We start from the raw sequence: 16,956 nt of genomic DNA on the forward strand, positions 1-16,956 counted from the left end.
CAGAGTCCGGCTGGGACGCTCAGCTCCCCGGGGTACTTTGGGCCACCCAAACTACATTGCGTGGTAGCACAGGCGAAACCGCCTTCTCCCTAGCCTATGGGATCAAAGCCGTAATACCGGTAGAAGTTTCCGTAGGCAGTCTCCGCCGAGCTGTTTTCCCCGAAAACGAGGAGGCGAACAGCGAAGCACTACGCAAAAAGGGAACAAGCCTACGTGAGAGTTCAAAACTACCAAAATGCCATCGCCCGCTTCTATAACTCGAAGATTCGACCTCGACGTTTTGCCGTCGGCGATCGAGTGCTCCATCGAATGTTCGATCACAGAAGGGGGAACACATGATGGATCGAGGCCGAATCCTACCAATCCATTAAGGGGGAACACGTGAAGGATTTCCTCGGAAAAACGTCGTATGCCGACACGGATCCCCTACGAAATCGTAACCAACAACGGAACGAACTTGGTGTCCTCCGCAGTTCAAAAGTTTTGCAATGACTGGGGTATACGGTTACCCCCGTCTACTCCCCGGTATCCCCAAGGAAACGGGCAGGCCGAGGCTGCCAACAAACTAATCCTGCACAGCCTCAACCGCCGCAGAGTCCGGCTGGGACGCTCAGCTCCCCGGGGTACTTTGGGCCACCCAAACTACATTGCGTGGTAGCACAGGCGAAACCGCCTTCTCCCTAGCCTACGGGATCGAAGCTGTAATACCGGTAGAAGTTTCCGTAGGCAGTCTCCGCCGAGCTGTTTTTCCCGAAAACGAGGAGGCGAACAGCGAAGCACTACGCAAAAAGGGAACAAGCCTACGTGAGAGTTCAAAACTACCAAAATGCCATCGCCCGCTTCTATAACTCGAAGATTCGACCTCGACCTTTTGCCGTCGGAGATCGAGTGCTCCATCGAATGTTCGATCACAGAAAGGAGAAAAATGTCGGGAAGATGGGAACCAAATGGGAAGGACCTTTCCGAATCACCGAAATCGTTCGCAATGGCGTGTATCGCCTCGAAGACGAAAGCAACGGTAAAGCCGAGCTCCGACCTTGGACGTCATGAACCTCAAGAAGTACTTTTAATAAGTATCAATAATAACCAAACTACGATTTGGCTTGATCCCTTTACGGGGTACGTAGGCAGCTCGATCTCCCGAGCGCAGCCACCTCTAAAATGTAATTCTCTCCACCCTAAACATTTTGTTACTTCAATGATTGAATGACTCTTGCCAACCCGAATGCAAAGTAAGACACTCCAAAAACAAAGCTCACAAGCACTAAAAACGCCCCTGGGCATCACACGCGAGTCGTAAGTAACCTCGCTACCTGGTCTAGGTCAATCCCGACCTCCCAAACACTATCTGCGACAAATACAGATCTAACGCCACAACTTCATGCGGAAATAAAATTATTCCGCTACCTAATCCGGAACACTTCGAATCCCCCAAGGGTATCCACATTCAGACGACTCGTTCTGATCACTAGCTTTTCAAATTTAACTCAGCGGATCCCCGGCTGGGGACCCTTGTAGCCGATCACCCGCACTTACGCCTTTCGTTAGGCGCGTATTGAACAAGCAAACGAGGAAAGTAAAGCGATGATAAGATTTTATGCATTCTAAGCAAATCCGAAAAAGAAACCAAATTAAACATAAAGGATTTAAAAGCCTTCCCAGGCAAATAAGTCAAGGATAAAAGCCCTCCCGGGCAAATGATTCAAAGTTTAAAAATAAGACAAAAAGGCGCCAGGAACATAAGTCAAATGCCTTTCCCCCTCGCTCAAACCCCCGGATCTGCTGCGGTGCTTGTATTGCTTCCATGCTCGTTCAGACCAAGAGGAACCCCCGTTCCGGCGTCAACTTCCATGGGCGCGATTGATTCCTCCGAAACCTGCGGAAGGTCAAGCTTACTCACCGAGAAGTCCAAAACCGTCAAGGATTTGGACCTAACCGCGAGAACTGCCCGCTGAGTCTTGAGGACCTGCATTTCCTCTGCAACCGACATCCGCCCCTCATCGATCTGCTTGATCAGGAGGAGGTTGGACTCAATCTCATCCAGGTCGCTTTCAACCGATGACTGCTCCTTCTTCCTTTCCCATTTGCTCTTTACGGAGTCCAAAACCGCACGATACTCCCGGGACATCAGCTCTTTGGCTTCGCGAACCGCCAGACGAGTTGCCTCTGCATGCCGCTGTTCATACCCTGCCGCCTTCTCCTTCAGCCATCGGTTCTCTTTCTGCAGGAGGTCCCAGTCTCTTGTTGTCTTCGCCTGAGCATCCTTGGCGGAGGAGAGGTCTACTTCGACGGAAAGGAGCCTGTCTTGAATACTCCTCAAGGACGTGATCTCGTCCTCCAAGCTCGAAACCTTGTTGTTCACAGCTCCCTCCTTTTCATGCGCAGCTTTGAGAGCCGTGGTGAGTTCGTGGACCACCCTCGTCGCGTTCTCGAGCTCAGCAACATGCGGGATGTCCTTCAGCCTCCGCTCATAAAGCGCCACCAGCTTGTTGTCAGCAGCCACAGACTGCGAGCAAACCAGAACAAAGTCAAAAATGAATGTGATGGTCATGTGAAAGGAAAAAGCGAATAGAAATATGCAAGACCCGGCCTGAACAAATGGTCTTTTAAATACGGCTTACCTTCGCGTGAGCCGTCATCGCTTCGATGTACGCCTCTCTTTCAACGAGGTCCTTCACTAGCGGGACCTAGCAGTTGGCGATCTTCAAGTGTCGGAAGAGGGTCGCCATTCCGAGGTGGTCATCCACCGCTGGGGAATCCCGTGAATGGGCAAACCTCCAGAGTAACGGGCGGCTTGACGACGATCCGTTTCCGGAGACAACCGGATCGCCAACGAGGTCCTCTGGGTTACTTCCCACGGGATGGCTCCCGCGGCTCTCACGGCTCCTCGCCTCAGGGACTCAGGGGTTGTCAGTGCGAGCCCTTTTGGGCATCGGGGACGGCTCACCATGAGTCGACTGCGAGCTGACAAGCATGACCTCTTTGGTCGGAGTAGAAGGACCGACCGGGATCGCAGAGGTTTGGTTGACCTCCTCACTGCCTACCCGAGATGGTGTAGGCTGAACAGCACGAAGAGCGGAAGCCAATGCGGCGTCAACATCCCCGGCTCGGACCCTCCAAGGTTGCTGCGATTGCTCCCTGAGCTCGCAAAGAGACGGTTTCCTAACCATGGCTCGAAGGGGGGTGGAAGTCGAGGACGAGCTCAAAATATCTAGTCAAAACCAAAAAAGGGGTGGCACTTAGAATCGTTCTCTTCCTCTTAAAACCTACGGCTAAGGGAATCTCGTTAGTAAGAGAAGGAATGTCACCTCTACGAATGGGGGAATTATCTGCACCTTCGCTCCTAGCTTGATTCGCAAGGGGTGGCGGGGTTTGACGTACAACAGGAACAGTCGGGACCGGAGCAGGAACGTCTCGAGCTATAGGGGCGTTAAATGCTGCTATAATACGGGCTCGCGTGAATGAACTCCACCTAACCTCGCCTGTTCGCAACCTCTCGGTTAATGCTCGGGTCGCCGGTGTACTCAGGGGCTCTTCTGAATCTGCCATGCAACAAAAAAAAAGGGTAGCGACGAAAGCATTAGTACGATAGACGAATGTCATAATCACGGCAACGACGAATAGCGACAGGTGACTAAAAGGTCACTCTAACCAACGCAGACGGCCCATTGGGTCGGGAGACGAGCAAAGTTGTAGTCTCCCACCGACGCTGGGGTAACCCGGAAGTAAAAGTATTTCTCCCTCCACCGCTCATCCTTCCCGGGAAGCGCCTGGATTATCTCCGGGCCGCGGCGGCGGCAGGTGTAGAATGTTCCGGGAAATCCGGAATTGTGCTTGATAAGGTATAATCGAAGGATGTCGTCCACCCCGAGTTCGAGTCCGAGTTCACGGCCTCTAACATATATCCCCATGACGTGTCGAACAAAGTACGGACACATCTGGGGAAACGCCATTCGAAGGCGTTGGAGGATCCGAAAGATAATCCTTGGGATGGGGAACACGAGCCCGCATCTTTTGAAATATGTGGTGTATGCGCAGCAAAACCCTGGAGGAACAGTCTCCGGGGAGAACGGATCTTCGGAACGGAGCACCATCTCCACGTTCGGAGGTACTCCGTGCTTTTGACGAAGATCGGCGAGGTGTTTAGCCAACGTAATCGGTGGGATGTGGTTTCCCTAGAGTTCAAGCGGAGCCATAATAACGTAAATAGAGAAAAAAAGACTGCGAAATCAACTAGCCTAAAAGGACAAGGATGAACGTAGCAAAGAAACGAGAACTAACAAGGCAGAGATTAAGTCTCGGGAAATAATTGAGCAAAGGAGAGTAGAAAAGGAAATTTACCTTGAAGTAGTGGACGAGTGCACGGTTGTGATGAGACGTGTAACTTATGACTTATAAGTCATAATGGTGTTAGTTTACGTAATCCCACGAATTTCTCTCCCTCGATCTGGACCGTTCAAACTTTTCGCCTGCACCGTTGGATCTCATATTCCTTAGGACTTATTTGTCATATTTGCATATATAGTCAAAGATGATTTATACATATATAGCCAAAATTAGTTTCGTGAATGCGAAGATGAAATAGGAGTTACAGACAATGGCAAGAGTTATTGATGTATTACACATGTATAGCATTTGTCATGCAAGATGTTTTTCATGCAACAAAATTTGTAAATAAATATACCTATGTAAACAATATTCCTTCGTATTGGTTTGTTTGAGCCAATCTTGTACTTTGTTGTAAAAAAAATGTGTCATTTTGATATAATGCAATTAAAAAAATTATTAAATTTTTTGTTTTATTCTTTACAAATACACTAAAAAAAATTATTTCTAATTAATAAGCTAAAATAATAGGGATAAAAAAGAATTAATCTTTAAAACTGCAATGGCAACACAAATGACATTTTTTTGTAACAAGAAAAAAGTGTCAAAATGAAACTCTTTGTGAAACATAGAAAATATGAATTTACTATAAATTTATTAGATATACTTAATTTTATATAAAAACAAATCATAGAAATATGACATGTGATCATGGAAGTGTGTTACTATTTTCAAAATTTGGAATTGGGGTGGAGTCATCACATGTATTATTTGTCACTTGAATTCAATTTTCTTTTTTTAGTTTAACTTAATACATACTTTGCTTACCTCAATTTAGTCTTATTGTAAATCTCATATTCCTTAGGACTTATTTGTCATATTTACATACATAGTCAAAGATGATTTATACATATATAACCAAAATTAGTTTCGTGTATGCGAAGATGAAATAGGAGTTACAGACAATGGCAAGAGTTATTGATGTATTACACATGTATATAGCATTTGTCAATGCAAGATGTTTTTCATGCAACAAAATTTGTAAATAAATATAGTTTTTTCTAACCGTAAATCTATATCATAGAGAGATTGCTTTGGGAACTAAGAATTATTAATTAATTGAGATGAGTAAATGAGATTTGGTCAGGGTAATTAATATGAATTTACCATTAATTTATTAGATATACTTAATTTTCTAAATGTATTTTAAATATGATATGTGATTTTGTGGATATGATACTTTTTTGATAGTGTTACTATTTTCTAAATTTGAGAATGGGGTGGAGTCATCACATGGTATGATTTGTCCTTTAATACAATTTTCTTTTCTTTTGTTACATACTTTGCTTCTTGACCTCAAATTAGTCTTATTGTAAATATCTATCATATTCCTTAACTAGGACTTATTTGTCTTATTACTTATATAGGTCATGATTGGTAACGACTGTTATTTTTTGCTGTAAAGATTTTGACTTTAAAATTTTAGCTGTAGAAAATTTGGCTATAGATGCTTTGACTGTAGAAACTTTAACTGTTAAAATCTGATTGTTTACCAACAATTTTTAAAAATGTGGTTGTTCTTTTTATTATTCTTATTAAATATTAATAATTATTTAATTATAAATATATTTTATGTCAGAAATTAATTCATATAGCACTTTAATGACAAAATATTTTTTTAATGATAAAATAAAATTTTGAAAAATATAAGTCAATTAAATATGTTATTTTGTTTGAAAACAAACAACTATAAATAGTGTTTTCGGTGATTTTATTAATGATAAATTAAAATTTCACTAAGAAAATTCTGAATTTTCTTTCTTTTTTGGTGACTGATTTTTGGTTGATTATTATGGCCAATATCAATAGTGTATTTCAATTGTTTTGTTTAAATCTTATTCTCTTATTAATGATGAACTAGCTGTAGCTGTTATTTTATTATTATTTATTATTATTATTATTATTATTATTATTATTATTATTATTAAATATTAATAATAAATAGATAATATGTCAGAAATTAATTCATATAGCACTTTAATGACAAAATAAATTTTATTAATGATAAAATAAAATTTTGGAAAATATAAGTCATTCAAATATGTGATTTTGTTTGAAAACAAACAACTATAAATAGTGATTTTATAAATAATAAATTAAAATTTCGCTTACAATATTCTGAATTTTCTTTTGTTTTTGGTGATTGATTCTTGATTAATTATTCTCGTAAATATCAATAATGTTTTTTAATTGTTTTGTTTAAATGTTATTCTTGTATTAATGATGAACTTCATAAACTCTTTTACAATATTATTAGTGATGATGATGATAAAATAAAAATTATTATTGAAATGGATCTTAAAAAAAAGAGAAAAAAAATGAGAATAATTAATTTATAAAAATAAACTATGTAATATATATATGGAGAGCTTTTAAATATAAAAGGGAGAAATAAAGAATGCTTTTAATAGTTTTAAAGCATGAGTTTTGACGCTTTTAAAAAAATACAAAAACAATAAAGAGACAAAAAAAAGTGGCTTTCAAAACTTTAAAAAAATTAAAAGCAAAAAAAGTGTGATTGGCAAAAAAATGGCTCTCAAAGCTTTAAACATTTTAAAATCGTAAAATATGTTACCAATCAAAGCCATAGTCAAAGATAATTTATACATATATAACCAAAATTTGTTATTCGGATATGCGAAGATGAAATAGGAGTTACAAAAAATGTCAAGAGTTATTGATGTATTATACGTGTATGTTACCAATCAAAGCCATAGTCACAGATAATTTATACATATATAACCAAAATCTGTTGTTTGTGTATGCGAAGATGAAATAGGAGTTACAGAAAATGTCAAGAGTTATTGATGTCATGCAACAAAATTTGCAAATAAAGATAACTTTTTCTAACTGTAAATCTATATTATAAAGCGTGGCTTTGGAAACTAAAAATTATTAATTAATTGAGATGAGTAAATATGATTTGGTGGGTGTAATCATATGAATTTACTATAAATTTATTAGATAAACATAATTCTCTAAATTTGTTTTCATAGAAATATGACATGTGATTTCGTAGAAGTGATACTTTTTTACGGTGTTGCTATTTTCTAAATTTGGGAATGGGGTGGAGAGAAGTCTATCACATGAGATGATTTTTCTTGTTACTTAATTTGCTTTTTGACCTCAAATTAGTTTTATTGTAAATATGTATCATGATTATTACTTATGACTTATTTGTCCTATTTACTTACACAATCAAAGATGATTTATACATATATAACCAAAATTAGTTGTTCCTGTGTGCGAATATGAAATAGGAGTTACGGACAATGTCACGAGTTATTGACGTATTACACGTGATATATAACTTTTGTCATGCCACAAAATTTGCCGATAAATAGAGTTTTTTCTAACCGTAAATTTATACCGTTAAAAAGTTGCTTTGGAAACTAAAAATTATTAATTATTTGGCTGTTAAAAGAAAAAATATTAATTAATTGAGATGAGTAAATGAGAATTTGTGGGGACAATTATTATGAATTTACTATAAAGTATGTAGATGTACTTAATTCTCTAAATTTGTTTCATTGAAATATGACATGTGATTTCGTGGAAGTGATATTTTTTTACAGTATTACTATTTTTCTAAACTTGGAAATGAGGTGGAGTCATCACATGGTATGATTGGTCTGTTAAAAACAATTTTCGTTTCTTTAATTTAACTTGTTACATACTTTGCTACTTGGCTTCAAACTAGTCTAATTGTAAATTTGTATCATATTGATTTGGAGTCTGGGTTGAAAATTAATTTTATTACTGAAAAATGTTTGAACAAAGATTATTATAAATAAAGTTCTAATTAAAATTCTTAGTTTCCTTTGTAAGCCATTAACCAATGGTTAAATACTATACAATGATATGGAGAGAAAAAAAAATTGTAAATGTTTGGTTTGATTGATAACTATACCACTCCGGTATGAGATATACACGATTTGATAATTATTAATCATAAAACCATTGCTAAAAATGATATTTTCTTTTTAATTTTTACTATTAATTTGTAACACACTTTATAGTGATTTATATTAATTTGCCCACAGGACAATCAACTGAAGCAATTGATTAGGACATCAAAAAAATTAGGGGCATTTTTTATTAAATTTTTTATAATACTTTTATATATATCTAAAGGCCTTTACAAATATGTAGGTTAATGTTTATATTATTTATCGTTTTTTAGCCACTATAAAATTGTACATATTTGTGTTATAATATCTGGTACTTAGATTCTTAATTATTTGATATTGAATTTCCAATTATTCTAGTTCTACATTTCAGTTCCTCATCTATTATGGCACAATAATCATAAGAAGAAAAAAAATCATTTGTTTCTCAGCTTTGTATCGCTTACCGTTCTTTTTATCCGTATAAAAATAATCTTTTAACTAATTTAACTTTGTGTAATCGGTAGTATACACTAGATTCTTCTTAGGTTCTGATTGGTAACAACATTTAAACGAGACGATTGAAAAATTTTCAGCGGTTGTAAAAAAGATAGTTAAAAAATAGGCGGTTAGAAAAGATGGAAGAAAAAAGTAGTTAAGTTAAAGTGAGTGGTTAAGTAATAGTTTTGATTGGTAACAAGCGGTTGAAATGTTGAATAGTAAACAAGTTATTATAAAGGGAAAACGTCCTATTTTCCCACAAAAACTATTGTATCGTATCACATAGAGCCCAAACTTTAACCTCGTTTTAAATATCTCCTAACAAATGCCTCCCAACCTGTATCTCTTTATATTGAAAGTTGGCATCTATTTCTCCATAAATGTAGGTATAATCGGTTTATAAACTAAACCAAATATCAAACCGTAAATTTGGTTTGGCTGTTAAATTAAACCTGATCCAATTCGTAAAACAATCCGACCCGGTATCTATTTCTACTTCACCCGAATAATTCGTGTAGTATGAACTATGAAGATCGTGTAGTGTAGAGCTAGATGATATCCACTTAAATAATCTAGTTCTGATCTCCTTATGAATCAAGTTCAGAGGGGTAAATGATTTTATTATGTCGTTCAAACCAAATCAAAAGCAAAACAAAAAAATAATGAAATAAATATATATATATCAAATCTAAACAAAAAAAACACAATTGAAACCAAAATTTCAGATTGTCCTAAACCTAATTAAAGCGTAATCTTCCCAAATTTCTTAGAAACCATTACACAACAGCTAAAAAACACGATTGAACCAAAATCAGATTGACGAATCTATGTAAACAATACCCAGGCTGTCTCGCAAACATAGATCTGCTGCACACACCTCATTTTCCATCTCTTCAAGCTTTCTTCGATGATACGTCGTGCGTCTGTCTCCGCCATCTCCGGAGATGATTCACCACATGTGGCTTCAATGGCCGAGACCTTCCGATCTGGTATCACTCTTCTCGATGTTGGAATTTATAAATGTTTGAACTTTGAACTAGTGTGGTCTCAAATGAAATTAAGGTTTTTGGAATTGAAGAATCTGAGTGAAGAAGAGGATATTGTGAGATTGCGTGAGAGATAAGAGGTAGAAAGAAAAAGAAAAGGAAAAGCGATGCCGATGAGCTTTTCCTAGATTTTTATCTTGCAATTTTCTTTTTATCCCAAGGAACTTGAATCGGCATGCCGATGAGCTTGCAAAAAAAGCTTTATCTCTCTCTCTCTTGTATAACTATTTAATTTAATATAAGAGCGTCTGTTTGAAAAAAAAAAAAAAAAAGGAAAAGCGATGTCCTATTGTTTCAGAGGAAAGATATTGATTTGGTTTGGCTTGAAATCTGGTTTGTTGTTCTAATTGGTTTAATATCGGTTTAGTATTGTATTTTGATGGTTAATGGTTGTTTGGTAAAACCTATACCGATGGTTGTGGGTAATTTAGATAAGAACTATGATTTTGGAGATATTTAGCAATAAAACTTTTGATGCATGAAGATGTAGGTTGAAAGGCATTTGTTTGGAGATATCTAAGACGAGTTTAAAGTTCAGACTCTATCTGATATGATACAACAGTTCTCGTGGGGAAATATGACATTTTCCCTATTATAAAAGGTAATATTTAAATAAATTAAAATATGAAAACATTTTAAAAAAAAAATTATTTATATTTTTATAAAATCCTTTAGAAAATCATATATATGAATATTATTTTTTTAAATTTAAATAATTTTAAAAAAATCCAACCACCTCGTTTGCAAACGAATCGCCTTGTTTTTGGGAGGGTTGGCAACCACTCATTTTCCCCCTTCCAACCATTCTCTTCAACCATCTTTTCCAACCACCTATTTCAATGGCTTTTTCTAATTGCCATATTGATTGGTAAATTTCAAGACGGCTCGTTTGCAAACGAGGCGGTTGAAGGTTCGTTACCAATCAAACTCTCAGTCATTGGATATTTTACAATTCCCAGTTATATTTTAGAGTTATGCCATCAAATGTAGTTTACATTTATCTTCTAGTCATATAGATGGCACATTTACACACACGCGCAAATGAAAAAAACATTCGATTGTCTGAACATATCATTTCTCAACATAAAGTCAAATTACTTTGACCTCCGGTCAAAAAAAAATTAATGGACAGCGAAATGACAACGTGTGGGACTCATCAGACTATGTTAAAAGGTCAATGGATGCATTGATGATTAGTTTTAAGTTTTAACCATTGGGGGGGGGGGGGCAATATGAATTGACTGTTACATAACACTCTTTCGTTTTCACAGCCATGTAATGTAAATGACCTGCGATTTCAAAGGTTTGATAAATTTTTCTAATTTTGGGAATGTGGTGGGAAGTCATCACGTGGTATGATTTGTTTGTTTAGTAAGTGTATTCAAATTTACTTTCTTTTTCTCCTTCTATCTAATTTGATTTGACGGCTCTTTGAGTTTTCACTGGTGACTTTGTTCTTTACCTCAAATTGGTGTACTCAACAGAAAGCTACTTGATAGAGAACCATTTGAATTCTTATCATTTTTTTGGTAATTTGAGTTCTTTCATATACGGACGATACATCAGGTTGACACGACGATTGATATCAATGAAAATTGAATAATTACAAAAATGCTGGTGTTTCATATAAAACAATAATGATACTATGGACTATTTAGATAAATAGTTTGAAATAATTTCAACAAACATATTTCTTTTGTTTTCAGACAAAAGTTTCATTTATAGGACCCATTAAATATTATTATTATTAGTTTGGTATGAGTAGAAGATATCAAAGATACAGAGGAAACGATAAGATTGATGTAGATCAATGTTAGTACTTAGTACTACAGTACATATTGATTTACATAGGTCTTCCATGTGTTCATTGCGCGATCTTATGAATTTTACATCTTCTTGTACTCCTACCATATTTTAATTTGCATAAAGCATATTATTGCAAAAAAATATATATATATGAGTTTGAAAAATTTACTTGGGTAGATGCGAATATTGCTGTTAAGCCTGTTATGAATGAAAGGAAGAAAAAAGAAAACATCAATGATTATAAATGTCAATTTCAGCCATGTGCATTGCTCTACTGAATTTAACTTTTACTTTGGAGAATTGAAATATCCAAATAAATACGACTAGTAAGAAAATGAATAATAAAAATTTGTTTGCTCAGACTCTGTTTTGGACCCTAAAGTGGTGGTTGCAACCATCTCTCAATCACTCGCAAATTTACACTTAGTAGGATTAGTACATACAGAGTACTTCAAGATGTCTGGATCTTTATAAAATCTGACTAACATCAAAAGCAAATGCAGTGGGGTTGGAACATGAACTAGAACCTTAGACCTGACCATTGGCTCTGGTCAAGTGGTTAGGATCTTCCTCTGTTTCAATTTCCTTTAAAAAGCTATAGAAAGAGTGGCCACACCAATTTATGTATCGTAATCTTCGAGCCATTTACTACATGAGAATAGAAAACCAATTTATTTATCGTAATCTTCGAGCCATTTACTACATGAGAATAGAAAACAGAAATTAGTTTTTATTCACTGCCAAATGCACAGTATAATCTGTCTCATCTTCATAGGAATATTACAAATCAGAATTCTGTTTTGCTAGAACATTTTTCCAACACCATCTTTTCTTGGTACGGATTCTGAAACATCCATCCGGCACCAATTACCCATCAGAGACGCCATTTGATCAACCTTATCATACAACCCAAGAAGCCCACCTGTGTGTATGAACAATATCTTCCTTCCCTCCCAGTTTTTGGGATTCTTGGTCATCTCGTTTATCAAACCATACACAGCTTTCCCACTAGATAAACACTCGAAAACCCAAATGTTAATCTCACTTATATAATACGATGCTACTTTGAGAGATTCAAGGGCTAATGACGACCATAAACATTAATAGGAACAAGGAAAAACTAGGATAGAACATACCTGTAAACAGGATCAAGAATAACACCAGTTGAACTTGCTACTTCTTTTACAAACTTAAGCTCCTCTGACGTGTTCATGGCATATCCTTTTCCTTTGGCCTGCAAAAAGAACTTAAAAATCAAAAGCCGAACCTGTGTACTGTAAGAGAAAAAGCTTGTATCAAAACTTTCCACTTAGTGGTGTTTGCTAAGGAGCCAAGAGAAATCGCCAATGCGAAATAGACAACACGTAAACAGGGAAGCCATGACACTCACATTGTGGATGTTAACAATATCACGAGAGTTAACACCAGCGTGAATTCCATCCAGAAGGCCTTGGACAAAGTCATAGAAGTAATCAGGATCATCGCAAACCGAGAAAGCATGAACCTGTACAATGAATGAAACTCAACTGATCAGCCATCAGTCAACTTCACTATGAGCGATGCACCTAAAACTGAAAGGATCTACCTTGGCTTTTAAAGCTCCCAACCAAGACCCCAATGAGATACCAGCAATTGTACCACCACTAGCAATCCAAAAGAAAACAAAGATGAGAGTGAAGCAAACAAAAGTAACGGATTAGAAAAATTCACGAGGGAAGCAAAAGCAGAACCTGCCACATGCTACCACAATATCATCAAATTTCAGGCCATCAGGTCTACTTTTCAGCTGCTCCTCAATTTCCCTTGCTGCTTCGATATAACCCCTAGACGATCAGTTCAAGGGAAATCAGCATTAAAAGAGAGCTCAATCCTGCCTCGTCAAGCAATTGAGCAATGCCTATTCAATCTAAAACAAGTGCTTAAAACTACACACATGTTACAGCACTTAGCAAGAACTAAAATAGTTTCTAATGAGAGAACACACACTCTCACCAAGTTCCCAAAGAGTTTGATCCACCAACCGGAATAACATAAGGTTTTTTCCCTTCCTTTTCCAGTTTCTCTTTCAGAGAATTAGTAAGAGCCTATCATTACCATCACCAAGAACAAGTTTTTTGATCAGGCTAAGTCATTTTCGTGATTCTTAGTAAGTAAAAACTTAACGCAAAGGACTTTAACCTCACTCCCAATAGAGGAATACTCTTCCTTAGAGATAAGATGAACATTAGCTCCAACGAGACGCTCAACCAATAGATTCCCAACCAAACCAGGATCATCATCAGCAAGAAGCTGCAAAAACACAAACACACACACACATAAACAAACAGAGATTATATCGGAATCGTAAGGTGAAAAAAATCAGAAGCTAGAAGACCTTGGAAGTACGGAGAATAAGATGAGAACTGAGATTAAGATAGTTAGATGCGGTGGCTGTAGCACGGCAATGATTGCTCTGAATACCGCCGATAGTGATTACGGTATCGGCGTGTTGTTCAACAGCTTCAGCCATTAAGAATTCGAGTTTTCGGACTTTGTTTCCACTCAATTCCATGCCGGTGTAATCATCGCGCTGCCAAATTTTTATTTTAAAAACGTTAGGAAGAAGAGAGAAAAACAAAAAAAAAGAGAGTCGCGTAGGTAGGAGAAGAGAGACCTTGATCCAGAGTTCGGTGCCGTTAGGAAGACCAGGAAGATTCCATCGATGGATCGGAGTAGGAAGCTGAAGAATAATAATAAGAAGATAGATGATCAGTGAAAGTAATGGAGAATTGGAAAAAGAAAAAAAAAAACATAGAGAGGAGGAGGATGAAATTAAACGTACGTGAGCGAGGGAGAAGGTGTGGGAAGGAATCGGACGAAGATGAGAAGACCAAGAAGGAGGAGAGTAAGGTCTTTTGGTGAGAAACTCCGCCATTGATGGTACGGATGTTGTTGCAGACATTATTGATCTCACACTCGCAAGCTCCACCTTTACTCTTGAGACTGTCGACAAGAGTCCTCTCATCACCATTCATCGCTTCTTTTCTTCGTTTGACTCTTCTTCCATTGTTTCTCTTTTAATGGGCCTTGGCCCATTCAGCTTTAGATTTACATTCGATTCGGGTCGGGTCGGTCGGGTTTGGATAGCTCGTTTCGGGAAGGTAACGAAAAAACTCATTTCTCTTAATTGAAAATCTATATAAATACACTTTAATTATTTTTTTATATGATGTGAATACATGTAAATAGTTTTCCTATTATGTTATATAAATATTTAAAAGAAAACTTCAAAAACCAAAATTAAATACAAAACATTATGTCTATATCTTATTATTATTTTTGTTGAACAATAGCATTATCTTATTATCTTAGGCATGATTTTGATGACAAAATAAATTCCAGATATTACAATATTGAACAAACACCCAAGAAAAATGCCAAAAAAAGGAAAAATGAACACTAGAAACATTAATAACTTGAAAGTTGAGAAGATATAATCTTCAAACTGATAATTAAAGGATTCAAACCAAATCTCAGTAGAAACATTCGATACTAAGCTCCTTGTTACCTTTTGGAAGTTCCTTTAGTTTGGAAACTGCCAACTCTATATCTTTCTTCTTTTTAGTAAACGATGTTGTCTTGATCATCATCTTCTTCAGTATTGTCTTTTGCATCACCAAACGTGAAGCTAGTGCAAACTCTTCTTTATTTGAACCACTGAAATTGTACATCCATACAGTATCCACGCGAAAATCAGCGTTGGGAAACGGTTCTACCTTCTCCTAGAAATTATATTGTGCTCCACAGTTAGAAGAATTTCCTTCTTCCCCAAGAAGATTGTTATTCTATATATATATAACAAGTTAAAATGTTGTATTGGATCTTATAGTATAACAAAACGGTTAAATAGAAAAAATTAAGATCAAAACATCCAATGAAAACCGAAGCATAAAAGTGAGATATACCTCAAATGATATTTCAAGTTCTATCATTTTTTCAGTCCACAATCCTAACATTTTCCTTAGCACCTCGACTTCTTGCGGATTCTTCAAATTTACATTCACAGATAAAGATGCAGGTCTTGTTACATAGTTGACAGGACCTGTCAACATCCAATTGCTTTCGTTCTCCTGAGATCCAAATTTATAATTAACAAGCATGTGAAATTAATATATATAGTATATATATATATATCCAAGTGTAGTTTCTTGTACCTGAGTGGAACTTGAGATATTGATGCTGGTATGAGGAAAGATTTGTCCTGCAACCCAATAATTTCTACGAAAAGGGAGTCTAGGAATTTCGAGAATGACGTTATCAATATCACAGAAGATAAATTCTATGGAGAGCATATCAAGATGAGGTGCACACACTTCAATGCCATCAATTTGGTTGCAAGACATGAACAAAATTCTTAAATTTTCGTGATCAATGATCTTCAGATGACCACTTGGATTGTTGAAAAAGATTTGTAGGATAAGAACCTCGAGGGAGGAGCAAGAGGAGATGACTTTGTTGAATACGCTAACCTCACCAAAGATCTGATGAAGTTCAAGGTGCTTGAGATTCTTACAATTATTAAAGGCGTGTGCATCCTTTAATATGTATTGATATAGCGAGACTGTTGTTAGGTATGGATGGTAAAATGTATTTGGGGACAACTTGAGCACATTGGATTCAAACGTTGGTAGGAGACGACCATTAAAATTTCCAAGGATAAGTTTTTTGGTTTTCTTTATACTAGTCAGTATTTGGATCCAAGAATCAAGCATCCCATCTTCCAATTGGTATGAGTAATGATATACTATGAAAGTTTCTAAATGGGCATTGTGATTATTTATAACCTGAAATGCAAAAATGATTAAGAACTAAATGATGACAAACACTTATTAAAAAAAAGAAGTCTATTAACATATGCAATAGATATTGAATTCTATATAGAAAAAGATTTAAGATTTGTTGTCTAAAATATCTGTATAACTCTCATAATTTTATTATCGTGGTAAACAAACTCATGTTTTTGGTAAATATTCTCATTAAGATGGTGGCTCTGTGATGCACATCAATTGTTAAATCCATTAGATTGAATGACATAAACAACGTAATTTTGTGTATGCATGTATTTATTCCATGTGGAAGAAGACATGAGATCATGCTTTTCTAGATTATTTCTCACTACAATAATAATACGACGTTGTCATTATATACACACACACTCGGATCTATAGGTCATAAGTTTTTTTTTCAAATATCTTTGACAGAAAAAAGATTCTAGGTGTCACAATGTTTCATGCAAAATACCGTTATATGTTATTTAAAAAATAATAATTCTGGCTGTTTAAATTTTCAGT

General features: G+C 36.3%; 3 protein-coding genes across 3 annotated transcripts; 1 reads left to right on the forward strand and 2 right to left on the reverse strand.

The window, feature by feature from the left end:
• The first annotated feature begins 409 nt into the window (after positions 1-409).
• LOC147928710 (uncharacterized) lies at positions 410-1,050 on the forward strand. Its single transcript, XM_087486241.1, has 2 exons — positions 410-623; positions 731-1,050. Exons 1-2 carry the CDS (start codon positions 410-412, stop codon positions 1,048-1,050), a joined length of 534 nt encoding a protein of 177 aa, XP_087342367.1.
• An 11,286-nt stretch (positions 1,051-12,336) lies between these two features.
• Positions 12,337-14,682, reverse strand: LOC104742354 (bifunctional D-cysteine desulfhydrase/1-aminocyclopropane-1-carboxylate deaminase, mitochondrial). Its single transcript, XM_010463358.3, has 10 exons — positions 14,448-14,682; positions 14,280-14,345; positions 14,001-14,195; positions 13,805-13,915; positions 13,619-13,710; positions 13,357-13,449; positions 13,212-13,269; positions 13,017-13,130; positions 12,763-12,860; positions 12,337-12,634 (listed from the first exon to the last, which is right to left on the reverse strand). Exons 1-10 carry the CDS (start codon positions 14,634-14,636, stop codon positions 12,430-12,432), a joined length of 1,221 nt encoding a protein of 406 aa, XP_010461660.2. The 5' UTR covers positions 14,637-14,682; the 3' UTR covers positions 12,337-12,429.
• Positions 14,683-14,878: 196 nt separating this feature from the next.
• On the reverse strand, positions 14,879-16,443 carry LOC104742355 (putative F-box protein At1g67390). Its single transcript, XM_087483058.1, has 3 exons — positions 15,820-16,443; positions 15,571-15,735; positions 14,879-15,387 (listed from the first exon to the last, which is right to left on the reverse strand). Exons 1-3 carry the CDS (start codon positions 16,375-16,377, stop codon positions 15,139-15,141), a joined length of 972 nt encoding a protein of 323 aa, XP_087339184.1. The 5' UTR covers positions 16,378-16,443; the 3' UTR covers positions 14,879-15,138.
• Between the last annotated feature and the right edge of the window lie 513 nt (positions 16,444-16,956).

This window comes from Camelina sativa, chromosome 14, assembly GCF_030686135.1.
Source record: "Camelina sativa cultivar CO46 ecotype springtype chromosome 14, ASM3068613v1".
Lineage (NCBI taxonomy): Eukaryota > Viridiplantae > Streptophyta > Magnoliopsida > Brassicales > Brassicaceae > Camelina > Camelina sativa.

Bases quoted from the DNA above. Each gene is read 5' to 3' on its own strand.
- LOC147928710 (XM_087486241.1), top strand. From the start codon at position 410: ATGCCGACACGGATCCCCTACGAAATCGTAACCAACAACGGAACGAAC. The intron at 624-730 runs GTACTTTGGGCC...TTCCGTAGGCAG, and splicing joins GGGACGCTCAGCTCCCCGGG to TCTCCGCCGAGCTGTTTTTC.
- LOC104742355 (XM_087483058.1), bottom strand. From the start codon at position 16,377: ATGCTTGATTCTTGGATCCAAATACTGACTAGTATAAAGAAAACCAAA. The intron at 15,736-15,819 runs GTACAAGAAACT...TTTGGATCTCAG, and splicing joins ATATCTCAAGTTCCACTCAG to GAGAACGAAAGCAATTGGAT. The intron at 15,388-15,570 runs GTATATCTCACT...TATAATTTCTAG, and splicing joins AACTTGAAATATCATTTGAG to GAGAAGGTAGAACCGTTTCC.
- LOC104742354 (XM_010463358.3), bottom strand. From the start codon at position 14,636: ATGGTGATGAGAGGACTCTTGTCGACAGTCTCAAGAGTAAAGGTGGAG. The intron at 13,450-13,618 runs GTGAGAGTGTGT...CTGATCGTCTAG, and splicing joins TCAAACTCTTTGGGAACTTG to GGGTTATATCGAAGCAGCAA. The intron at 13,131-13,211 runs GTAGATCCTTTC...TTCATTGTACAG, and splicing joins TGGGAGCTTTAAAAGCCAAG to GTTCATGCTTTCTCGGTTTG.